General features: G+C 47.9%; 1 protein-coding gene across 1 annotated transcript in view; it reads right to left on the bottom strand.

Annotated features, from left to right (window-relative positions):
* Positions 1-12,476, bottom strand: part of LOC138548282 (vitamin D3 hydroxylase-associated protein-like) — a 746,809-nt gene extending 734,333 nt beyond the window's left edge. Inside the window, exon 1 of the mRNA XM_069642265.1 lies at positions 12,189-12,476. Coding sequence (XP_069498366.1) covers positions 12,189-12,398 — 210 coding nt within the window. The 5' untranslated portion in view covers positions 12,399-12,476. The remainder of the gene's footprint in view (positions 1-12,188) is intronic.
* Positions 12,477-26,775: the final 14,299 nt, after the last annotated feature.

The raw sequence follows: 26,775 nt of genomic DNA, 5'->3' as shown, positions 1-26,775 counted from the left end.
AAGTGAGTTTTAATTATGCTTAGCCTTCTCTTTGGGTTTGGCGCCTCTGCATTCCTCCCCACTTGGTTAAATGCATTTACATTCCTGCACAACATTTGACCATTCCCCCCATTTCCCCATGCTTGCAAGCACTGCATAGACATACCTTTAAACTGCTGCAAGGATGCAGGTCCCTCTGCTGCCAATGCTGCAGAGCTGGCCACAGGCATGCTGGGTGAACTGCTGTTACGCCTTGGAGCCTCCACAGGTAAAGCCGCAAGATTGCCAACTGGCCTCTGCTCTCTCCCCCTGCCTCCTGCCACCGCTGCTTTTCCCTTCTTGGCAGCCTGCGCCTGCTGCCTACTGGCTTTCGCCTTAGCGGTCGACTTCCTCTTGGCTGCAGGTTCCTCCTCCTTGCTATGGCCCTGTTCCAGTAGAGACGGTAAGATCAGTGCTTTTTGCTCTCTTGGTGTTTTTTCTTCTCCCAGGCACCCAACCACCATGTGAGAGCTCTCTCCCTCCCCCAACCCGCTTCCGTGTTTGTCTGCCTTGTCTCCTCTGGGTCCTTCAATCCCCTCTCTGTTTTTCTCCTCCACCCGCCACCTTCCCATTGGACCGTGGCCCATATAACATCTCTTGCAAGACACAGCGGTTCCCATTGCTGCTTCACCTCGCTATGGCCTGGTTCCAGCAGAGCTGGTAAGATCAGTACTTTTTGCTCTCTTGGTGCCTTTTCTTCTTCGAGGCACCTAACTACTGTGTGGTAGCTCTCTCCCTCCCCTGACCTGCTTCGATGTTTGTCTGCCTTGTCTCCTCTGTGTCCTCCAAACCCCTCTCTGTTTCCCTCCTCCACCCGCATCCCCTCCCATTCTGCACCTTCCCATTGGCCTGTTGAGTCCTCTTAATGAGCCCTTCAGGGCAGCCACCTGCCCGGCAGCCCCTTCGGGCTAAGGGCCCCAAGGCAAAGGGTGGCTCCCATGGAGGCAACTCCAACTAGTGTCTGCAGGTGTCAGCAGGGGAAGCCAGCCGTCAACCATTAGCGACTGGTAAGGTAGGCATGGTCCCAGGAGAGGGTGAGCATTTACTCTACCCTGAAACCCTGCCCCATAGCAACCTCACCTTCACTAGAACAATACTGTGTTTTGTTAGCCTATCCCTCGCTGTAATAGCGCTGTGACATTAGTGAAAGGATATAAATTGCATTGTGAAACCTAGGCCTTTCTCCCACTTTACAGGACTCTCAGACATAGGTGTATTTTCACTTAATTGTATTGTGAAAGTATTTAAATGGCATTATGAAACCGAGGCCTTTCTCCCACTTTACAGGACTCTTAGACCTAGGAGTGCTGTATCCGCTGTTAAACTACATTCTGAAAGTAGTGCTGCTGACTCTGGTTCTTTCCTTGTTAGCAAACCGTTCACCTTATAAACTGTTCTACTATTGTCTGAGCCCTTGTCGTTTTGCTCAATTGTCTACTATTGTCTCATCTGCATGCACCCATCCCTGCATCCTTCCATAGTGTTCTCTCCCACCCCTTCCTCTTCTCGCCCTATCTACTCTACGGTGTTCTCTGTCTCTCCTATCTTTTCAAACTGCTTCTCTATCGACGATCCTGCTCTCCTCACTAACTCTGGTAGGAAGAAGTTTAAAAAGGACATCCTGGTCTCCAACCCAGGCCTCCCTATCGCTGACACCTATACCAGTGCTTCCTCTTGGAAAACCCTCACCAACATCCTCTTTGTCGTTCCCTCACCAGACCTATGGACCTTTCATATGGTCTCTATGCTTTCTCCTTCCTCTTCTCCCATTAATGGTGGCACTCCGTGGGAAGCCCTCCTGGCCTCCTTCGACTCCTCTAAGGTCATCATTAATGTCTACCTGAATGGCACCGTCTTGGTCGAAGGCCCTCAGGCCAATCTTCTCCTCTTTGATAGACGCTTCCTGCGCCTCATCAATTTCCTTCCTTCTCCTGCTGACCCCTCTCTTCCCTCCACAGCTTCCTTGCCTCCCCCCGCTGTCTCCTCCTTGGCTACCTTGTCCTCTCTTCCTTCCTCTTCTGCCCCCCCTCGGGTTTCTTCCACACATCCGCAGGGTGTACCACTGATTTGTACCCCTCCTCGGAAGTCTTTCAAGGATGGCAACCTTCTCCATATTGCCACTCTAACCTCTTGCTCAGCTGTCAAACACTCCTCTGACATCTGCTGCCTCCTTGCAGAACTTAACTTCAATGTCCTCAGTGTCACTGAGACATTGTTCATGAGCAGCTCTGTCATGAGCTTTGACACTCTTCTCCCTGATGGCTACATGATCCTCTCCATGCCCAGGTTCAACCGTTCCGGAGGGGGTGTAGCCCTGATCTACCCTGAGGGGATTCCTGCCACTGTAATTTCTACACAGGCCTACTCTTCTTTCGAATGCCTCGTCTGCAGGCTCTCTCTCTCTCCTAGCCATTCCCTTACTGTGGCTGCCATCTATTGGTCATCTGGTCAGATCTCCTCCTTCCCCTCTGATTGGGCAGACCTCTCCTCTTCCCTACTGGTCTCGACCACTCAACTCCTCCTTCTTGTATACTTTAACATTCACCTGGAGGCTTCCCGTCCTTCCACTGGACTTTTTTGCGACTCTCTCCCACTCTCGATCCTCCCGTCTGGCCTGATTCACTCTGCGGGGCACACTCTGGATGTTCTGATCTCTACAGACCTTCCCTTTTCTATCCCTCTCACCACTCCTCTCTCCAGGAGTGATCACTTTCTCCTTTCCTCCTTGCTCACTGTCTCTACCCCTAAGGCCAAGCCAACTCAGGCACTGCCACCTTCCTGCTCGGTTATCCGACCCATGAAGCGCGTGTCAGTTGAGGCTTTCGCTGCCACTCCCCCCCCACCTTCCCTTTTGGCTGATTCACACCCTGACACAGCCCTCTCCATGCTTCACTCTGCTATCTCTGATACTATTAATGTTTTTGCACCTGTCATGAGGATCCGCTTGAAACCCAAAGCCAAGTGCAACTCCTGGTACAACTCAGACCTTGCCACCCGTAAACGCAGGTGCAGGGTGGCTCAGAGGAAATGGCGTGCTTCTTGTACATCCTCTGAGAAACTGGCCTGTTGCCTGCTCCAAAAGCAATACTCTGTCCACACCAAGAAGAGAGCCCACATCCAGTCCGCATCTCTGTGGCATCCAACAACTCGGCCAAACTCTTTAAAATCTGCAAGAAGCCGGGCACTCCTGCTGCAGTTTCTACCTCTCCTGTCCCCTCACAGGCCCTCTGCACAGCCCTGGCTTCTCATTTCATCTCTAAAACTCAGGACAGCCTGTCCTCTCTCTCTTCCTCTCCAACTGCCCACTCTACTCCCTGCTCTTCCTCTGGCCCTTCTTTGGCCACCTTTCCTCCCTCCTTCTCTTCCTTTCCCCCGTTCTCCCTAGATGAGGTTGCTAGACAAGTGCGATCTATGAAAGTCTCGTCAAAACAGGTTTACCCCTGTTCCTCCAAAATCATCAAGGACCACATTGACACCTTGGACCCTGCTCTAGCTGACTTCTGTAACCACTTATTCACTACAGGGGTCTTCCCTTCCCCCAGGAAGCACTCCCTTGTGTACCCTCTTCTTAAGAAACTGTCTGCCGACCGGTCCTGCCAGGCTAACTATCTCTCAATCTCCATCACTCCTTTCCTGGGCAAACTCCTGGAAAGGCTGGCCATCTCCCAGCTTAATCTTCACGCTGAACTGTTAGTTGTCTCCATGACCATCAGTCTGGTTTCAGAGCCATCAGAAGCACAAAAACTGCTCTCCTGAATATCCGTGAAGACCTGCACTCCAACCTGAAATGCCAACACCCCCCTGTGTCCTCATCTTACTTGATCTTTCTTCTGCTTTTTACATGGTCAATCATGCCATCCTGCTCAACCGTCTCCATGATAACCTGGGTATCACTAATCAGGCTCTGGCCTGGCTGACCTATTTCCTCATCGATTGACCCTTGCAGGTCCAACTTGGGTCCTTTCTCGCCTCTATCTCTGTTTCTACCCGTGGTGTTCCCCAGTAGTCTAACCTCTCGCCCTCGCTGTTCAACCAATACATGGCACTTCTTTCCAACCACATTGCAGCTCTCTGCCCAAACTTTCAGTGCTGTGCGGATGATACTGAACTCATTTTCAGGATCCCTTCCACAACTTCTTCTCCTTCACTCGTCTCCAACTGTCTGTCTGCTATCCAGGAGTGGTGTGCGGCCAATGATCTCTGCCTTAATGCCAGTAAGACTGTGATTCTCCTCATCGGCTCACCTGCTCCCTCCTTTCCTGTCACTCTCTGGCCGGCCTCTCTTGGCCCTCTTCTTGCTCCCATCTCTGAGTCTAAAAACCTCTGGGTCATCTTCGACTCCACACTCTCCTTCTCTCACATCTCAGTTGTTTTTAAGAAGTCACTCTACCAGCTGCACCTCCTCAGAGGTATTCTTCCTTTCCTCTCCTTAACCCAGAAGCTTACTGTCTCCAGAGCTCTGGTTCTCTCTAGGCTGGACTACTGCAACAGCCTTTTTCTAAATCTGCCTTCTTCTACTCTCTGCCCTCTGCAACTCATCCAGAAAAGGACTGCAAGACTTGTCTTTGGCCTCAAGCCCAGGGATCGTATCTCTCCAGGACTGAAATCTCTGCACTGGCTCCCAGTGACTGTGAGGATTAAGTTCAAAACCCTGTGCATTGTCCACAAAGCCTTCTGAGGCCTGGAGCCTCAATACCTTCAACTCTTTCTTCCTAAATATCTTCCTTCTCAAGCTCTTCGCTCATCCGCCTCCAACTCCCTCTGGGTCACTCGCTTTTCCAAGCAATGAGTAGGGGGTAGATGTCTTTCTTCGGCTGGGGCCTCCCTCTGGAACAGCCTCTCTGCCTACTTGAAACTTGAGGAGAACCCTATCCGGTTCAGGAAGCACATCAAAACCTTCCTCTTTGCTTCTGCTTTCTCTCTGCCTTTCCCCTACTGAACTCCTGGCTGAAACTGTAACTGCACTGGCCACCTGGCCACCCTCTGATTTCAGGCCCATGTCCCCTCCCCTGCCAGTTGCACACCTGCACTGCCTCCCTGGCAACCCACGCATTTGGGGACTGTTTTCTGTATCCCAACAGGACCCGACCAGCATTTGACACCTGATGTCTGCACTTGCCACCAGATGGCCGCACTTTTTACTCATTGCTTTTATTTATTCTATTTATTTTTTACTGTCGGTCCCAGGTACTACAATGCCCCTTCCCCCTGCACTTTCCCCATTCCCCCTTCCCCGCCACTTGCACAATCTCAATGTCACCTGGCCTAGTAAAATCGTTGTCTCTGTCTTCCCCCTGTCCCCTCCCCATGCCTCATCATGCCTTGAAACACCTGTGAATAGCCGCGCTGCAAATGCCATATCATTTCATATCCAACTTTCATGGAATACAGTGCCAATTTCAAATTCTTATTGCATTTCAAAATGATAAAGTAATGAAGTTGTGTTCCTCCCACGTATGAAACTGGATACAGGTGATACTAATACAAGCAGGTTACCATTTGTCTTACACAGACAACAATTCCTATAGTTTTAGCATTTGCTACAACTATTAATAACTCTCAAGAACAGAGTTTTCACTGTGATGGAATATATGTCGATAGACCCTTATTCAGCAATGGACAATTACATTTTGCATTGTCAAGATGTTGCTCAAAAACAGGTATAAAAATTGAAAGTTCTGAAACAATTAATATCGTTTGGAAAGAAGTGCTGTAAATAAAGAATTTCCCAAGTGGATTCCGTGTTTACTTTTTTACAAGTTCTGTCACTAAACATATAAACCCAGTAACAAATAACCAAAGGGAGGGGTGCGAGCACAGCGAACACCGAGGGCCAAGCGGAGCAAGCTCTTGGTGGAGTAGTTGTACGAGGTGACGAGTCAACTGGGGGGAGCTCCACTAGTATTTAAATCAAAACATAATTGCAATAAAAAACATGGTGAACATGATTATTTATAAAATAAAAAGCAAATCACACAATTAAATCAAGGTAAAAAAAGCATACAGAATAACATAAAAGTGAACAATATCAATTATTATAAGTAATTACTTTAGCCATTCTAAAAAAGATTATACACATGAGATGCATGGTATCGTTCCAACTCAAAGTTGGCTGCTAGTTCTGGCTTGTTTCCAGAGAGTTTCCTTAGAGACAGTCACCCAAAATGGCTGCCTCAAAGAGCTCAAAAAGTTCAGAAATTGGCAGGAATGCGTGGGATTAGCCCCAGGGATTAGCCTGGCTAGAGGCAGGGAATGGGAGGGATTTAATAACCTAACAATGCTGTACCGCTCCTCAAATGTCATTTCCAGAGTAAAAGCATTTTCAAAGCCCCTATTTGAAGCTCTTATGCTAACGTTGTTTAATTAGTGACAATAGTTTTCGTTTAAAGGCAACGCTGTCAGTGACACCTAAAAGCCCAAACTAAAAAGGGAAAAATGACAGTTTGCACATAACTCAACATTTTCGTACCCTGGTGAGCCCCTCGGCATGTGCAAGACTTGCTTTTCCAAGAGCTCATTGGGAGGGCATTGCCACCTGGAGCTAGACTGAGCACATTGATGGGCATTTGCACATATTGTAGCACTCTTGCCTCTGCACATCTTAGAGGAAGGGTCACAGTGGCTTGCCACAATGCCTTCTCAAATACTGAATGTGGGGGCACTAACTTAGCTCCCTCATTCTCCATGCAAAAGAATGAGCCATTTGCTATGCTGATGGGAAATGACATTGTGTAGTTACACCTTGCTCACAAATGGGTGGAAACACTAACACCCCTCGGGACTCGAAAGCCCCCTTCAAGGGTGGGGTAGACCATTAACACTTTTCTCTATTTACCTGTGATGCACGGTGACAGCCTCCACCTCTCTTTCAAAGCAGCATGTCTCAGGTATCAAAATTGAGATTATATAAACAGGAGCCAAGAGCAGCTACTGGGTGTCCAGCATTAACCATTGACCAGGAGCTACCACTGAGGAACGAAGAGCTAGAAAATAGAGTTCTGCAATTCTAAACTCCACATAAGAAACAAGCCTATTCTTTTTTTCCTTTGTTTATGACCTCCTGTACTGTCTTTATGTGCCCTAATGTTTATGTATGAATTGTCCCAAATGCACAGAGTTAATTTCACACAGTTAATGTTAAAGGTATTTGTATAGCGCACCGTCACCAACGGAATTGGTCCTTAGGCGGTCAGGCGAATTTGTAAATGAGAAGGCAGGGTGGTTTAGTAAGGTGGAGAGGGAGTAGGATAGTGAGAGAAGTGGTGTGCAGTTGGCGGCTTCAGTTCGGTATACACTGTGTGCTGAGCTTTGGTGCGAGTATCGGATCGATGGCAGGCCTTGTGTGCTGTTGGTGTGGCTTACGTGTTGTTTATTTGTTTGTGGTTGCAGAGTGGTGAAGTGCGTGTGGCTTGCTGTGTGAGGAGTGGTTGTGTAGGTTTTTGTATGAGTTAGGTTTGCATAGTTTTTGAGCTTTTTTGGTTAGTGGGTTATATGTCTCACAGGTGACCATTGCAGTTTGGCTAAATGACTAGGGATAAGAATCCTGTATGGTGGGGAGAGGCCCAGGTTTCACAACACACCACACTTCACCATACTATAGACAGAGATGGAGCCTACACCCAGAACTGAGAGTCCCAGATAGTGGCCGAAGGTACCGGTTCAACAGTAAGTGGGTTCTCTGCATATCATAGACAGAGAAGGTAGTTACACCTGGATTCGAAGACTCTGTAGAGTGGGGCCGAGGTTTCATAATGCGTTATACCATAGAGTAGACATTGATGCACGCTATACCTGGGTTGCATGTCCTGTATAGCGTGAGAAAGGCCTAGGTTATGCAGTGAGTAGGTTTTAGCATATACTAGACATAGATGGAGGCTACACCTAGATTTGAGAGCCCTGCAGAGTGGATGTGTCGGAGGCTAATGTTCACAATTCTATCCAGGTGTGGCACTTGCTAACACTCACAAATCTATCAAGATGCGATGCAGGCTAATGTTCGCAACTCTGTCCAAGTCTGGCACTTGTTAACATTCACAAAGGTATCTAGTTGTGACGCTGGCTGATGTTCACAATTCCATCTAAGTGTGGCACATGCTAATCATCACAGTTCTAAGTGTCGATCTTGCCAACATTCACAGACATATCTAGATGTGACACAGGCTAATGTTCATAGTTCTATCTTAGTGTGGCACATGCTAATATTCACAGTTCTAAGTGTGGAACTTGTTAGCATTCACTATTCCATCTAAGTGCGGCACTTGCTAACCTTCACAGTTTTGAGGTAAGGTAATGTAGGGTGGCAGGGTTTTCTGGAGTAGAGTAATTGCTCTACTTCCCACCCATGCCACAATTACTTTGGTGGTTGCTGCTGGTTGATGGCTGCCACTGGCTTCCTCTGCTGACACCTGCAGACACTTTCTGGAGCCGCCTCTGTTGAAGCCGCCCTTTGCCTTGGGGCCCTTAGCCACAGGGGCTGCAAGGGCAGAGGGCTTCCCTGGGACGGCCACATATGACCAGGTGGACCAAACCAATCAGGGCTGGAAGGAGGGCAGGGAGGCGGCAACAGAGAAGGTGGAATGGAGTTGAAGAGGGCTTGCAACGGGGCTTGGAGCTGGAAAATACACCAAATTCAGGGTGGAAAAAGACCCAGGAGGGACTTTTGTTATCAGCACTCACCTGCTTCGGCGTGTTAAAGAAGCGAGCGCGAGGCTGTGCAGGCCGATAGGCCTTACCACATGGGGACCGAGCAACCAATCAGGGCTGGAGGGCGGGCAGGGAGGCATAAACGGGGAAGTGGGACGGAGGTGGAGCGGGCTCGCAGCGGGGCTTGAGGCTGGAAAATACACCAAATTCAAGGTGGGGTCCAGGAGAGACTTTTGTTATCAGCATTCGCCTGTTTCAGTGTGTTATTTGGTGTATTTGGTCAGCATTAATTGGCCTGGGGAGCCAATAGAAACTCCTGTTAGATGTTAAGCTAACCAGGCACTTCTATTCTACAAGTAGGAGATAAATGGCTCCCGGCTCCCCTCAAATTCAAACCCTGCCTTCCATTATTATTGTTAAGCATTCTTCTGTGGGATAATGGCTTAATTGCAGCTGTAAATGCTACTGGGTTTTTCGGTTAACATGTGTGCCAACCCATACGTTCAGTGCGCTGAAGTTCTGTTAGACACAAGCATTGGCAAAGACAATAGTTTTGGCTTGTGTAGAACGTTTGCCTCCAAATAAGTGGCATTCCAGGTCTTTTTAAACAATAAAATCTTGTAAATATGACAACTCTTATCTTTCTTTGCATATACTGTAGGCACCAGCTGTGTGCAGAGCACAGAGCAAAAGGCAGGTGACTTGGCAGGAACCAGAGCACACCTTTTGATTGGTATCTGCATGGATGAAATTGCAGGCTATGAAGGATGAGTCAGTCCATATATTTGCCTCTTGAGTTGTGTGCACCGAGTCTGTCAGAAACTGCACACAGTGAGATGAGGAACGGTTTCTTTCTGTGCGACTTCTGCTGTGCGCTGTGTCTGTAGATGCTCATGGAGAAGAGAATAATGCATGCATAGTTATTCCCTAGCATTTTAGGATCCCAGCAGTGATACAAGGGAACATTTTCTGTCTAAAGAAATGGTCCTTTGCCATATCAATTTATTTGAATGAGCTTTTTAGATGACTTATGTGATCATTATACAACTCCATTCAGTTGTTTTTCTGTTGTTACAGATGATGGATAGTGTGCAGGGGACGGGAGGTCCCTAAAAATTGGGAACAACCACTTTTTGTCTTGCGTAATAAAAATGAACATATATACAAATATGTAGGTCTCTGTAGAGAATCGGTGAAAGGCGCATCGAGCGACTGATCTTCCTGTAAAACGAACATGCCTCTTCTATGAGCAGGACGAGTTTTACTCGTTCACAGGACAGACAGTCTTATAAACACCCCGCTCATGTAAACCAACGCTTTTCAGAGGCTGCCAAAAAGTGTTTGTTTGTTCTGATGGGATTGGCAGTCATAGGACTGCCTGACACGTCAACGTGTGTTTTGATTCGCAGCTCTCCGGCAGTAACGAGCTCCACCTCCCTATGGAAAAACACTATAGTTGTTTCAGCACACAAAACAGATGCCTCCAAATCCTGCCAGAGTATGCTAGTCCTTTTTTCATAGACTTGCATAATAGCCTGGCACTTGAGGGGTTAAAAGCAGGACTCGGCGGCACGCAGATTCAGCTTATTTTTCATAGGAACTTTTTTTTAAAATGCAAATATGTATATTTTTAATGAATACATTTTGGAGAGAGCTTCCTCTTTGCGTGGCCTGTTCGGAGTGAGTGAAGCATTTGAACTAGTTATGCTGCCGTTGTTTGTATTCTTTGCATGCCGGGGTAGCTCAGAGTGTTAGTGCTCTTCTGTTCCATTTGTGAGAGTGTGTTTGTTGTACTGCACACGACGCTGCATATGTTAATTGCGAGAGAAACATGATTTTCAGCCATGATGTGGACAGCTGCCACATGATTGTCATACAGTTTAATTTGTGCATGAGTCGGCTGAATGTCACAAATGTTTTTCTCTCTTGTCAAGGAGAAAACTCAATTTTACTTCCTTGAAATCACATTTAGCGCCTCATTACACGGACGGCGGTGGACCAAGGTGCTATTAGCACCTTGGTCCATGCCGGTAAAATACCGGCACTGCCTTGGAGGAAAGGGGAATTACCGCCCTATTCCAAGGTAGGTGGGGTGGTAATTCCCCCTTCCCCCATTGCCCTTCCCCATTCCCATTTTTGGCCCATAGGGCTCAATGGGAATGGGGAAGGTGCTAATTACGGCACCGCAAATTGCGGTACCGTAATTAGCTCCCTGGTCCCTTTGCGGGTTGGTTTTTAACGCCTGCAAAAAGGAGGCGTTAAAGTCTCCAACCCGCAAAGGGACCTCGTAGTAAGGCGGTAAGGGTTAACGGTCACCGGTACCATTAACGGTGACCGTTAACCCTTACCGCCGTCCGTGTAATGAGGCCCTTAGACTAAAAGTTTACAAAAGTGGGTAAGAGACCCTTTTTATACCATCTTATTTGGAGCACTCTGTATTGGTAGGGTGTCCTGTTTTAGGGGTTTCTTTTTTTTTTTACTTCCGGTGGTTCTTTTTCTGTGTTTTCAAACATTTTCAGAATCTGTGTTTTTCAGTGTTTCCTTGTGTGCCCCCTTCAAAAAATTGCCGATAATTGTTTTTTTTCCAGTGTAAACACACAAATATGACTTACTGTGTATAGGTATTTTCAAGGCATTGGCATATTCCTGGGGATGCACAATTTACAGTTGTTGCCATCTCGTGGCATGATAGCACTATTATGGCAGTGCCTGGCAAATGCCTAACCCCAGGGTTCCAAAAAACGGAAGAACAAAAAGTGGTGGCAATACGTTCTCTTTGCCCCCCCAGCCCTTTGCTCCCCACTGACCCTAAGCTTCTCCCAATTAATTCCCCATAGCAGGGATGTGATGTTCCTTCACCCAACCCTGCTGTGTTTTTACACCAGTACCATCAAAACTGCGGAAATGCCAATGAAAGAAAGTGCATTCATTAGCTTGTCATTAACCCCCACAGCCTGCAGCTTTAAACGAAGACAAGCGCAATCACTGCAAAGGGCGTTATGTCCCAAGCGCTCTGCAAATAAAAATAAAATGCAGACCAGCACCTGCGAGATATACTGTGACACTGGAGTATTATGCTTTGGGCAAATCCACCATCGCAAGGGAACGTCGCACCCTTTACTTCCTGTCTACGTTGACCTTTCTCAATATCATACCCATGGGAGTAATTTTAGGGGGGGCAAGGGTGTTTGGGGCAAGGGTGTTTGCCCCCCCCCCCAACTTTCATGGCACAACATTTTGTCCCCATTAATTTGGCTTGGACACCTTTTCTTTAGATGTCATGTACACCCCCCTCCCCCAACCGCCATCAACATTTTCAGTAAAGTTACTCCACTGATCATACCTTTAGAAAAGACTAAATAGTTGTCTTGGCCAAAGCTCTTTTTTTTAAAGCGTGTTTCTCCGATGAGCGTTCTGTTAACTTTGCTCAAAACCCAAGAATACGGTTTAGCGCAGCATCATAAATGGCGTCATAAACCACTTCCCGATGTCATTATTAATTGTCCCCGTTAGAAGTGAACCCATACCTGGCGCTTAAACCGTAGCACTGCCTCCTCCATTTGCGTGAGCGCGTAGTCTCTCCTCTTCTTCGCCTGCGCCGTCTTCCTCTGGAGTTTCCACTGCTTTAGAAATACCATTGCTGCGAGGGAAACCCCCGAGCACAGGACCAGGGCTGTGAGGAGTCCCGGTTCCCGCAGGACCTCGGGCACCATCTCTCGTACGTTTTCAGCGATCATTGTGCCGTCCGCTCCACCCTCACCAGAATCAGCACGGAGAGCCCAGACATGCCTGTTTAAATCATATTACTCTGGCTGGAACACAGAACCTTGGCAGTGCCCAACTGGGGCGGAGTCGTTCTTGAGGCAGAGTCTCCATCTATGCACAACGCCAATGATGCTTACGGTTTTAATATATTTATGTATCGCCCCCACCACAAAAAAAAAAACAGAACACGATTTCACAGACGATTCCTTAATTAGACTAGAATACTCTTTTAAAATATATATAGTTGCAACATAATCCATTCTAATCTGTAGGTGATTATCAAGTCTGTGGTGTTCCTACTGCGTGGGGCGCCTTAGTAGAGGGCCGTTCTACAGGCATACAAGAAGCGGACTAGGGTATGTCTAGGGCTTTAAGTGAGCCGGGGATAGCCATGCCCAAGCTTCGACAGGCTCCGAAAATTCCGTCTGAGACGGAGCCCTGGGGCTCCTGCCAGGGGAGCCGATTTATGAATTTCCGTGGGAGAGGGGTGCAAATACAGGAAGAGACGTCACTGGCAGTTATATGACCGCAACTTTGCATGTAGTCGCCAACTTGGTGCAACGGCGCACGCGGGGGTGCGGGTGTTGGCGCGCGCAGCGCAGAACAGTGGAAGCATTGGCTAGCATGCACTGCATATACTAAAGTCAAGAAAGAAGGAGATTTAAGTCTTTGAGTTGCATTCCAGTAAGACATCACTACCCCTACTCCACCGCTCTATAATCGTCCAGCAACACAGCTAGGATGGGAGAATGAAATGCTTGCTAAACAGAAGGTACAGCTGCAAGGTGGAGTACCACCACCAAAAAAAAAGTTCCCAATTCAAGGGAAACGAGAAGTAAAGACGTTTCCCGATTAAAAACTTCCAAGCAAGACGTGTGTGGTGCCACAGTTCAGTAAAACATCAACAATTCAAACTTACAATAGTGCTGCTGTAGATTGGCCAGCCACAAGTGAAATTTGCTAAGATGTTACCTCTGGGTAACCAGATAGAGTTAGGGATGTAGCTTAATCTTAATGCAATCCTGGCTGAATTATAATGCAATACTGGCTGAAGTATAATGCAATCAAGTGTGGTTACAGAGTTGGGGGGAAGAGTGTTAACTGCTTTTAACATTGTAGTTTACCAGAAATTCTGGTAAAGTAGTGTACAATGTTAAAAAGCAGTTACCCAGGCTCACCCTGCACCCAGGTGATGTTTGCGACTGATGGAAGCCCTTGCGTCTAAATGTTGTACCATGGTTGTCTCCATGTTTTAAAAACTCCCACTTTCCGGGTTTTCAACATTCATTTGAAACACCCCTTATTCAACAAATGAAGGAGTCAGTAAAAAAGCCAATGCTGAAAAGCCTATTTCGCACAAGTAGTAAGACCCAAAGGATAAGAGTGACTGTATAGTAGACCATGCCAATGTAGGGTATTCCAGGATTACCTTCAGTCAAAATTCACCCACTGCAATGCTCCTAAATTCAGATTGCAGAGTAGTGTCCGACTGAACCTCAATCAGCTCTTCCTAGGCATCAAATGGATGATGCACCACCTCCTCTGCCAGAAAAGTCTGCATCACCCAGTTATTAATGCCAGCATTTACTTTAGGAAAGTATTCATCAAAGCTGGACCTTAATGTTGCTAGGTGGCTTGCCCAGCTCCAACTGTTCTTTTGCAAAGGTCTAGCTTCCTCTTGAAGGCAAATACTTTTTTTATTCATTCTTTCCTCTGTGTTCCCATGTCCACAGGAATGCCCCCAAAGGTGGGATTGGGAGTTTCTGGGGTGGTGAGTTCTAGTGGTCTTAGTTTCCTTTATAAAATACACAAATCACATAGTATGTCAACCAGACAATGTATCATTGTGTACAGCTTAAAGGGGGCCACCTGACCCAAAGCAGCACACTAGGAGATGTATTTTGGAACAATCAACATTGTAAACACACCTCTAGTTTAGATTGTAAAGAGTGCTTGTGCTGCAATTACAAGCACCCAGTTAATAAAGTCCAGACTTAAAACACTTGATCAGCATTCAGTGAGTAAAATAACCTTATAAAAATAAAATGCAGCTTTGCATAAAATTACAGAGATTTTGGGATTATGGGGGTAATACCGCTGAAATCCACCATGGAGTCCTATGGACTCCAATTAATGGGGACTAACACTGCCTACCACCACTTGTAATCCGGCAGTAATACCGTCAGATCAAGTGGCAGTTATGGTAGTACAGTTTGGTGGTATCTCAGCAGATTTACAGGCCACACAGAGACATCACCTCTCTCCATGTTGTCTTTCATTGTAAAGTGGATTACCAGGTTTCGGACCTGTAAAATACCCATGTCTTCTCAGGTGACTCAGACCCCCACCATTCCATCCTACAAAAACTTGATGCCCCCAGGCTATTCTTCTAGTCTACTTTTATTCTACCCATGTAGATCCAGGAACGTCATACTCCTGTTACTTTCATGGATTATTTTACTTCCTGTTCCTTAACGCCAGGGGTCTTAAACATGTGGCTCTCCAGGTGTTTTGGCCTACGGCTCCTATGATCCATCACCATTGACTATGCTGGCTGGGGCTGATGAGCATTGTAGTCCAACACATCTGCAGAGCTAAAGGTTGCAGAACCCGGCGTCCGAGAAGAGGCCTCGAACTCCATACTGCCACAAGCACCTTATCATTTGACTCTGGCTCTGAAATAGAGACGTTATGCCGGCCCTTTACCCACAAACACTGGTTGTTAATATTATACCTTTGAGCTGCACGCGTTAATAGCACTAGTGCAAGAAACGTTCAGGACGGGCGGTAAAAAGACTTCTGTGGGTCTTATGCGTTCTATGAGTTCACAGGGTTTGGTTGACCAGGGAATAGCACACGAGGCTTGGAGTTGGGACAGGATGGCAGGTTAGCTGCTGGCAACCTTTCAAATGGCAACCGTAAACCCATGAAGAGGGAGCGGAGATGTGCAGTGTTTCTTTGCCCCCCTGATTCTCTGATTTGTCAGAGCTACATTTTGAAAGCCTCTCTCTGAATGGAGCATGAGTGCATTCATCTCTCAGTTGACTCACACAGTTATTGTTCTGTCTGCGTCTTTCATTTGTTATAAAACAGCACCCAAGGTTGGTGCCTCTCAGGGGGTAGGAAGCCTGGAACGCTCCAAGGACAATGAACTGTAGCCAGTGGGTTTTAGCAATGCGCTACTTTTGTAAACAAAATGAACCCCCAAAAAAATATTTTTTTGTGACTGCACCAGTAACTCATCAATAATCGATGACTGAGAGAGAGGCTGCAGGAGAGCGATTCCCCCTAATTTGTATGGTACATTAGCACAGATAGGAGAAAGAGGTTGGTTGGCTCTCGACTTACATCTACCTGTTCAGTGGCACACCTGGGAGTGGGTAGTTGAACTGGTTTTGGGGTCCCCGTTTCTCTGTGATAGCATACTCTTGAGGGCATACTTTTTTAATGAACATTTAATTGCAAATGCATGTGTATACCAAGTGCTAAATTTGTAAAACAGTAGGTGCCTGTGCCCAAATATGTTCTAGCACTTCTGTGACACTTGGGCAGTTCCACACCACTGCTGCCACCCAGGGTCGGACTGGGACAAGAAATAGGCCCGATCACCCAAAAAGAAATGGCCCACCCCTCGCCTCATGACACTTGACCTCTGATGATATCACTGCAAGTGATGTAATTTGACCCCACAACAAAGTGACATCCCGGGAAGCGATGAAATACAACCTTTCACCCATTGACAAAATAGGAAGTGGCATCAAATAGCATTGTTCCTAAGTAAACTACACTACGAAAAATATGGTTATGATTTCACTAAGGTGATATACATTTCATACAAGAATGGATCACCATACGTATCATTAATATCTGTGTGTATTGATCCATATTGTCAAAATACTTTGACTCCAAGCAGACGTCCAAGGCCACATGATAATATGGTATTATATAGCACTTACCCTTAAGCTCTTTTTTATAGAACAAATATGCATACAATATAACCGACCCTATGGTACTTACATCGACCCAAGAAGGATGAAAGGTTTTTGAAGAATAAAAAATGAAACAATAAATTTGAAAAAAAATGAATTTTTCCGAAACTTATTTTCTCCAAACCGGCCCAAGCATGGCCTGAAACTGGCCCTTACTCCCCAGGGACGATTTCGGCCTGGCCAGGGGCCAATCCGACCCTGCTGCCACAACCCATAGGCTGAGTAGTGTGGGTTCACTTTGCTTCTCTTACCAGATCCCTACCTAAGTAATTAATCACAGACAATTTATGTGTATGGAAAAGTTGTAGGCCGTAGGCATTTTATTTTCTTACAGAAAATACAACACAACAAAATAATTACACTGCCATATGCTTTTGGGCACATTGTGTCCAGTCACGAAGTTGCCCAAGGCTCCTCCTGAGTCCTTGTTATCCCTGGGCCTTCGTTCCTGGGCACATGCCGCCTATGACGTGTCTTGGACCGTGTACCGAAAGAGTACTCAGCGTTCCTTCTTCTGCCTGCTCCTTCTTTTCTTGGACCGTGTACCGAAGGAGTACTCGGCGTTCTTACTTCTGCCCGCTCCTTCTTTTTTTTGGACCATGTACCGAGAGAGTACTCGGCGTACTGGCTCCTGCCTGCACCCCTCTTCTTCCGTTATTATTGTAGGGTGGGTTGGGTGGCAAATGTTTTTCCTTCCCCTTCTCCAGGCACTAAGAGCCTACCCGAGAGAGGTGAGCTCTTACCTGGTTTGTGCCGTCTTTCCTTTTCCAGGCTTACTTAAACCCCCCCGGCCTTTTGTTCCTTCCTGGGGGCGGCCGGGTTACCCCCCTGACCCCTTGCTGTTAAATTTCGCACCTTCCCAGGTGCTGTTTCCTGCCCTTCCTGGGCTTTTGTTTCTTGTGGCGCCATTCGGACGCCCCTCCCTACACTTTCGTGCCGTTTTCCCCCACCCCGCGCCTAAACTCCCAGACCCTCTATCGTCCCGCATTTCATGCGGCCCGGGGCCTGGGTCATAGGCTGAGTAGTGTGGGATCACTTTGCTTCTCTTACCAGATCCCTACCTAAGTAATAAATCACAGACAACTTATGTGTATGGAAAAGTTGTAGGCCTTAGGCATTTTATTTTCTTACAGAAAATACAACACAACAAAATTACAGTGCCATATGCTTTTGGGCACATTGTGTCCAGTCCCAAAGTTGCCCAAGGCTCCTCCTGAGTCCTTGTTATCCCTGGGCCTTCGTTCCTGGACACATGCCGCCACACCTGAGCGGGTGTTCTTTACGCCGGCTCAGGTCCCCCCCCAAAATCACCCTACCTACAACCCCATTCTTGGAGTGCCCTAAAATGTTGTCGGAAAAAAACCCCATCCCTTTCCTTAATATGTGTACCCCGTCCTGGTGAAACATGTCCGGGTTGCTCCGGTGTAAGCCAGGTCTTATGACGTGCAGACCTGTGTTCCTGCAGTACTTTTCTACTGATTTATTTAATTTCTTTCCGGCTATTTAAATTGCGTGCCTCTTCTGTGCCCTATACCAGACCCTTCTTGGTATTATTTCTGACATAAAAGATCTCGGTTTTACGCCAGCTACGGGCTATGCTATGCAGCGGCTCGCAAATGTTCCTCTGTAATTTACCCCCATTTGTGCTCGCCAGTTCGTTCCCTCCGAGGTGTATACCAGGTACTCGGAGGTGGGCGGGGGGTCCCTGAAAACTATCCGGTCCGACAGCTAGTCCTAAATGTCCTCCCAGTGCATCCCCGGGAGGCCTCACCAAGAGGTAATCGCTGCCGTCCCCATGCATTAATAGCTGCCCGTCGACCTCTGGTCGGGGGTCTAGGAATTCTTGTGTGATGCATCTGGCACAGTGGTCCTTCTCTCTCCTGCCATTTTGGTCTGCTGCTGTCCCCCGTTTGGTCTGTTTTAGCTTTCTCTAGCATTATAGACATCCCCTTGTCTCCCATACTAACATCCCTCCTTGCCAGGCCGTCTCTTGCCACCGTATTGCTGGCCCCTGGCTCCCCGGCTGACCACGGCGAAAGTCCTTAGTTCGTTCGCAGCTGGTACTTCTGTGTCGCTCCTGCTCCGGCACCGTTGGGCGACTCGTAGTCACTGCGTTTAGGACGAATTCCGAGAGGTAGGAAAATGTGTGAGCCCGCAAGAGCAAACGTTTTTCCTTCCCCTTCTCCAGGCCCTAAGAGCTTACCCGAGAGAGGTGAGCTCTTACCTCGTTTGTGCCGCCTCTCCTTTTCCAGGCTTACTTATAACCCCCCGGCCTTTTGTTCCTTCCTGGGGGCGGCCGGGTTACCCCCCTGACCCCTTGCTGTTACGTTTCGCACCTTCCCAGGTGCTGTTTCCTGCCCTCCCTGGGCTTTTGTTTCTTGTGGCGCCGTTCGGACGCCCCTCCCTACCCTTTCGCGCTGTTTTCCCCCACCCCACGCCTAAACTCCCAGACCCTCTATCGTCCCGCATTTCATGCGGCCCGGGGCCTGGGTCATAGTACGACAGAGACCGGGCCTTTGTGGGGCCTCAGGCTCCATTAGGAGCCTATTCATGAATACAAAAAAAAGCACACACATTCTTTTGCCGCGATGACCATCATCAAGGCAAAAGGTGTGTGCTTTTTCTTTTGTCTTCATAAATAGGCTCCTAATGGAGCCTGAGACCTCACAAAGGCCCAGCCCCTGTCACACTAAGCATGTGTGGCAGGGGCCGTGGATCGGGCTGCTGCTTGTTAATGAAGCAACAGCCTGACCTTTTGGTCATTTATGTCATTTATCCTCTTTTTTTTTTTTTTCAAACGCGCCCCACAGTTTGAATACCGCTGCGACTAAGCCCTCCCCTCCAGGACCATACACCAATATGAGTCCTAGAGGGGAGGGCTTAATAATCGCACATTTTCGCGATTATACCCGGCCGGAGAGAAGTGATGCAGTATCGATGGAAAGGACCATCGATCTTGCATCACTTCTCTCTGGCCAGGGGGCGCTCAGCCCCGACTTGATTTTGCCGGGGGGGCTCGGGCCCCAGAGCCACCCCGTACTCGGCACCCCTGGCTCCTGCTAACCCCAGCCCACCATACTGCTACATAGCAAGGCTTTAAAAAAAATGTGCTCCTTTCCTTTGTCATGTCAACTCTGCTGCCAGCCACCCCTTTCATCAGAGATGCAGGGGTGATGATCCCTGCATCTCCAATGAAAGGGGTGACGGGGAGGGGGTTGGCGAGTCAGTAAAAAGGTGCAGCTTTTTTGTAATGCCTGAAGCTCTCGTCTGAGAGTGCTAGCCTTTAGCCTTTACACAGAAAGGCCTTGCCTTTTGCAGACCCCCTACCAGACACCCCTTTCATTCAAGATGCAGAAATCATCAACCTGCACCCCAGGTGACTAGTGAAATGGGTGCCTGGCAGAGGGTCAACACCACAATTGAAAGCCAAGGCATTCCTTACCTGACCTGAATGCTGGCAGTTAGCCATGGCCCATCCCTTTTGCAAAATCAAGCTGGGGCGTGGCCTAGTAGGTAGCATTCAGGTGAAGAACACGTTGGCTCTTAATTGAGGCACCAGACCCCTGCCAGGCCACACTGCCTAAGAGCTCCGGGTATGTTTTTTCACATCACTTTATTTCAGAACCCCAGAGTTCAAACTCAGAATGGCCCCGCCCACATAACGATGTAGGCAACAAACAACATTATATCACCCTCCTTTTTAACAACTAAGTCCAAACAAAAATGTCTGCATCTCCTCAATCCGTCTTCAGGGTTTTGTGCAGGGCCCTTTGCCGGGCGCCCTTCACACCTATATTCCTGGACCTCTCGACCACTGTTCTGTCCACCTGTCTCCCACTCATCATCAGAAGCTTCACCATCTCCCAGGTAAGAGTTATCGGAGTCGTGTCCACTCTGGTCGGCTTTGTTGGAGGACCATGGATGCTCGTCACTGCATTTCCGGAAGTGTGACACATATCCCTTTACTGTTTTACAGGATCCATTCCCCGCTGTGAGCATTGAGCCTTTTTTGTCTGTCACTATCAGGGAATCTTCCTTCCTATGCCAGGGTTGGCGCTCCATCCCCTGATCTCCCATTTGTATGTCCATCTCTCTGGCTCCCCTACGCGCATTAGTCCTTTCTTTCATCTTTTGTTTTTCTTCTGCATCCTTGTCTCGGGCCTGCTGCTCTGCCAAGCTTCTCGGGCTGGTGACCTTGCCTTCAGGCAGCCTGATTAGAAATGTTCTCCCGAACATGGTATGTTAAGGCTCCTTGTAAAGCGCACAGTCGCCCGGAGGCATCATGGCGCTAGAGAGAGAAGACAAACCCTGACAGACATCCCTCAGCCAGCATCCACCCTTTTAAAAAAGAAGTGTTTTTAAGGCCTTCCTGAATGCCAGATGGTTATGGATCTTTTTCATTTCAGCTGGGAGCTTGTTCCACATTTGAGCTGCTGCAACAGAAAATGCACCCAGTCGGGAATAGCGAAATAATGGTACACAGAGCAAACTATCTGACTCAGATCTCAAAGAGCACCTAGCGACGTAGCGAGAAAATATAACACGTAAATATTCCACTTCCAGACCATAAAGCGCCCGATGCACAATATAAAGTGCCTTAAATTCAATATGTTGGGGCACTGGTAGCCAATGTAGAGGGCGTAGGACTGGAGAAATATGGGCACCATACGGTGATCCAGACGCTACCCGAGCTGCAAAGTTCTGGAGTTGCTGTAGGCGATGGATCAGCCCCTTAGACTGTGCAAGATACAGAGAGTTGCAGTAATCCAATCGACTGACTACCATTGCAGACACAACTGGTGGCCGCAGGGAGGGTGGTATAAGAGGAAGGATTGTCAAAGGATTTTCAAATGGAAAAGCCCAGACTGGCAGAGATATGATATCTGAGCTTCCATCGAAAGAGTAGCTGTCATGATAAGTCCAAGATTTTTTACCTTCACTGCCGGCACAGGAAGAGAGCCCAGGGAAGAGGGCCAGAAGGTTGCCATCCACATTGAAGGGTCCGGAGGAGAACCCACCACCAGCACCTCCGGTTTGTACCCATTCAGTTTTGCCAATGAAGGCCCATCCACTTCTCCACGGCCATTAGGCACCTATAAAGGCACAATGACACCTCAGTTGGATCAAGATCTAACCGGATCAGGATCTGGGTGTCGTTGGCGAACGAACAGCATCTGACGCCGAAGGAGCTGATGAGGCACACTAATGCCCAGATGCATATGTTAAAGAGAATAGGTGACAGAGCGGAACCCTGAGGGACACCACAAGTGAAACAAGAGGATTTAGAAAGATAGCGAGAAAGCAGAAGGGATTGGGATCTATCCTTAAGAAAAGAAGAGAACCAGGCTAGGACTTGACCAGATATGCCGACTGCGGTATATCAGGGTAGGATGGTCGACCGTGTCGAAGGCCGCTGAAAGATCCAATAATATTAGGGCACCGACACCTCCCGCATCCACCAACCTGGCCATGTCATCCTGTACAGAAACCAGGACGCTCTTGGTGCCCCTGCCTGGCTGAAAGCCAGACTGGGCTGGGTCAAGACAGTCAGACAACTCAAGGAAGGAAGACAGAACAGGACAAACCAGTGCTTCCAAAAGTTTCATAAAAACAGGTAGAAGAGATATAGGCCGGAAGTTAGCTGGTATGGAGGGACCCAGCAAGGGCTTTTTTAAGAGTGGAATAACTGTTGCAACCTTTAACTCGGGAGGGATAAATCCTGTCTGGCAGGAGATGTTAACGGCCTTCGTAATCACCTCTATGAGATTAGGTGTGATCTCCTTCCCTCATCCAGCCACCCACATGTTATATGCTTACATATGCTTGTATTCCCATGATGTGCCACAATGTAATTATATAATCTATGTACTAATGTAACCCCAAGATGAAACGTTATGCTAAGTCTCAATGTAACTGCTAAGCCTTCCCCTGTAACCAGCTATGTATATACATGTAAAAGCGCCACGATACTCCAGGGCTGATGTGCGCTCTAAAAATATGAATTAATAAAATAATAAAATAAATGAGATGAGCCAGAACACATTCCTGTGGTGCAGTGTGGATTTTGTCTGCAGTCTCTCAGCAGTTGATAGAGAACCTTTTCAAACATGCTGTTGGTGACATTACCGACCTGCAGCGCCCTTTTAATGTTTTAATGTTTGCCATACATCGTTAAACTATGCCATTGTCCTGCGCCCAGAATGGTGTAATCTTCTTCGGCTGAAAGCCCATGTAACGAGTGAAACTGGCAAAGTCCTGGCTCATGAAAGGCAGGCAATTGTTTGACCTGATGACTTATGGTCCAGCACAGGTATTAGGCATGTGGAAGAAGTTGAGCGAATCAACTGCACTTTTTGGAATCGGGAGTGTTCGTCCACAAGCACCAAAACATAGGTCGCGTCTCTTAATGGTCTGAAAAGGTCAACCACCAGTTCATCCCATTCCCCTTCCAGCATGGGGACATGTGCAGCCGGCCTGGGTGCGGTGGTGCCGCTACCACACAGCACGTGGCGTATCTCTGTAGAGGAACTTCGGCCTTGGAATCTAGCCTCGGGAACCATCCTTTTTGTCTTAGCATTCTTTTTTTTACACACTCCTCGATGGCCCTCAGGTGCTATATCGATGACCTGCTGCCGCGGAGAGCTGGGTAGCACTATCCATCAGCCCTTCATAACATTGTGGCCCTCCACAATGGTGAGCTTGTCTTGCACTAGCCCCAGACTGTATACATCCTGTTGCACAGCCCCACTTTTGTCTCTTGCCAGGGATTTAGCGTGTTTCTTTTTTCCCTTCCCCATACAACTGGCACTGATATTCAGGGCTGGGGCCAGTTCAGACTCCCTCTTGAGCATCACCCAGTAAACTGGGAATAGCTTCCTTTGATGTATTATATAATTAATGTAGGCATCTGCTATGGGAAGTACCACATAACAGATCCTGCGCTTTACAAGACAGGTCCATGAATAATGGTGAACTTGTAATCTTGAAGGCATAGGCCCCCTCTCGTGTTTCTGGGGGGGGTGGGCATTCTAGCCTTCGGATTGCCAGAAATGGTTAAGAGTGCTTCATAGTCTGTGATAATGGTGAATTTCTTTCCATACAGGAATAGCTGAAAGTATTCACAGGCAAACACGACGACTAAACTTTCTTTCTCAGCTGGAGAATACGCTTGTTCTGTGTGGTCAGGCTCCTGCTGGCGTATGCCACCAGGAATCGAGATTGAGGGGTTTCTGGATCATGCTGTGTCAGAAAGGTGCCCAAGCTGACCGGACTGGCATCAACAATCACCTCTGTTGATCACCTCTGTTGTACTGTCAGCATCGAAGTATGCCATGTCCTCTGCTTTTGATATGTTATAACGAATGGTTTCAAAAGTGGCCTGACACTTCGACATCCATCTGTATCCCTGGTGGTGCTTCTTCAGTTCTCTTAGTGGTGCACTGATGGTGGTGCAGTCCTGTAAGTATCATGCGCAATAGCTTGCCAGCCCCAGGAACAAACGTAGATCGGACACTTTTTCTGCCTCAGGGTTTTCTTTAGTGCTGTCACTTTGTCGGTGTCTGGCCGCATGTCTTTGTTCATAAAAAATATGCCCAAAAAATGTCTGAGTCCTCTTGCGGAAACTCACACTTTCTCTAATTTAGTGTCAGGTGGGCTGCTTCCAGAGCTGAACAAACACTATGTAAAGTGGCTTTGTGTTCCTCTTCCATCTGCTTCTGTATTTTAAACGGTATACCCCAGTAGTGTTGGGATAGCGGTTTGACGTTTGGGTCAATGGGCCTCATTACAACCCAGGCGTTAAGGGTTTAACGGCGCCGTCGGCGCCGTTAACCCTTAATGCCTGATTACCATTTTAATGCCTGCTTTTAGCAGGCGTTAAAATGCAAGGCGCTAACCCGCCTTGGTGCTAATTACGGCACCGTAATTTACGGTGCCATAATTAGCGCCTTCCCCACTTCCATTATGCCCTATGGGGCAAAAATGGGAATGGGGAAGGGTAAATGGGGAATGGGGATTTACCGCCCCACTCACCTTGGAATGGGGCGGTAAATCCGCCATCTACCATGGTGTAAACGGAATTTACACCATGGTGGTAAAGTAGGGAACTTACCGCCTGGGTTGTAATGAGGGCCAATGTGGAGTTTTACCTTGCAATTATTGCTGAGCTTGCCAAGGCCCTTGAATACATTTGGGAATGTGCTTTCAAAGTTTCTGTCCTTTTCCAGGCATTTGATCGCCATCATTTGGTAGAGGAAAAACACCATCCCCATGTCCGCTGCCGCCCTGAAGCCAATGATGCAGCCACTGTTGGTTTCCATCTTTTGGACGTGGAGCTGGAGTCGGGCTGAGTGTGACTTGTGGGAGCAGGCCACTGATAACACTACTCTGCATGGTGAAGGTGTATTGGACCCATAAGGGTAAATGTAGACTGTTTCAGTTTTGGGGGTTGTGGAAGGTTGACGTAAGCTTCCTCACTTCGAATGTTCATGGTTGCCCCTGTATCTATGAAGAATTCAGTGGGGTATTGTTCACATGCATCACCAGCGCCAGGCTGTGTTCCTTGACTGCATCGTTTCCCCGCGCCCACACGTACCTATTTTTCCTCTGATTGTTTGTGGATGATGTAGATTAACTGCCAGGCAATGATCACACCTCAATGTATCTGACATTACTCTTGGAGCACCGGTATCCTTGCCCTTCTGGTGAGCGTCGTTCTTTCCCGGAGGAGAGTCTGCCTCTCTCTTTGTGACCAGCTCAACATTTCCTGCTTGTTCTGATGCCTGTTTAGGTTGGCTGCATGAACCCTGGTCTCCATCGTGGGACCCTATCCCTTGTTTCGTCATAGGTGGATTCTTGCAGACAGCCCAGATGTGATCTTCATCCCTGAATGCGGCGCAATTTTGACCTAGCGCAGGGCAAGCTCCATCATGAGGGTATTCATACATCCATTTGAAACAGGTGGGTTTGGTGCACCTTGTTATGTTGGTATCGACACCGCCAGTTTCTGTACACTTGCTGATTCTTTTTGTTGTGGTTGTAGAGTCACTCTATTCATGTTGTCCATTTATTGATCTATTGCGGATTCTGTGCGGGCCGTGGTGACAATTTCCTCAAGTGTCCTCTGCTTTTGTAGCAGTTTCTTCTGGAACACATGAGACGAGCATCCAGCGATGACCTGAGATGCTAGTGCTTCATTGTTTGATTATCTGTGAAAGTCACAGTGCTGTATTTTAATGCACAGTCTCATTACACAGTTGTCAAGAGTTTCCCCTTTTTCATGCCTTATTGTGTGGAATATGTGTCTCTTACAGTCCACATTTGTGTGTGGAGCGAAGTATGTCAACAGTGCCTCTTTTAGGCTGTCAAAAGAGGCCGTCCCATAATCCATCAGTTCACACAGGATGTCTCTTACTGTGGGGACCCTCCGCTAAGGACAGCATGTTCTTTGTCCTTTCGTTGTCTATAAGCCCCATAGCTCCTATGTGCACCTCGAAATCCTGGATCCATCTTTGCCAGCGTGGCTCCAAGTTGTTGGTGTCTTTCAGATTAAATGTTGGGGGTAGATTCAGGCCAGCGACTCACTCTGAGCTGGCTGAAAAAAACTTGATTCCCTCGCAGGTACTGTGGCCGGTATGTCCTTCTCTGACATGGTGAGGGGTTGCACTGGACTGTGTTGTCTGTGATCCCTGGCTTTCTGCGTCAACTGCATTCCTTCTGTCACCATGGAGGCTTACCACCTTTCAGTAATTTCCCCCTCTTGCTTAAACTGGTATGGGCTCCCAAGAATGCCTCAGCCAGTGAGAAAAGAAAGAAAGGTTCTGTTGTGTACTCCTTCTCCACCACCTCGTGGCAGCACACTCTGCTCTTGTGGTCTTCTCAACCTGAGGCGTCTGTACGCGGTAGGCCCACGCACAGTACTTTGCAGCAGCCGCTCCTTGGCATGTTAGCTCTGTGCTGCTCTTCAGCCCCTTTATGGCCCAGTACGTCGCCTCAGTATGGGCCTGTGAGCTGGCTCCCTGTAATCTTGTGTGGCGGGGCCGCACTCCACCACATGGAGCCGGTCAGTCACCGTTGTCCTCCCAGCAGACTCACGCTCACATCTCTGGCAAAATGCGACGTGCACGTCGGGCTTTGCCTGGTTGTCCCGCCGTTGCCAGTTTGTTGTCCCTACTGCATGGGATGCCTCAGTAGAGGGCCGCTCTTCTGGCATAAACGATGCGGACCATGGTATGTCTTTTCACATTACTTTATTTCAGTACTAACCCGAATCCTTCCTAGTGCTGCGTCACATCCCCTTCTAACTCAGAACGAAGCTTCCTACATAATAATGCCAGCAACAAACAACATTACAAAGTCCTGT

The sequence above is a fragment of the Ambystoma mexicanum genome, chromosome 1q, assembly GCF_040938575.1.
Source record: "Ambystoma mexicanum isolate Mex_15411 chromosome 1q, UKY_AmexF1_1, whole genome shotgun sequence".
In the NCBI taxonomy this organism is placed as follows: Eukaryota; Metazoa; Chordata; class Amphibia; order Caudata; family Ambystomatidae; genus Ambystoma; species Ambystoma mexicanum.
This window is presented reverse-complemented; position numbering and strand designations above follow the sequence as displayed.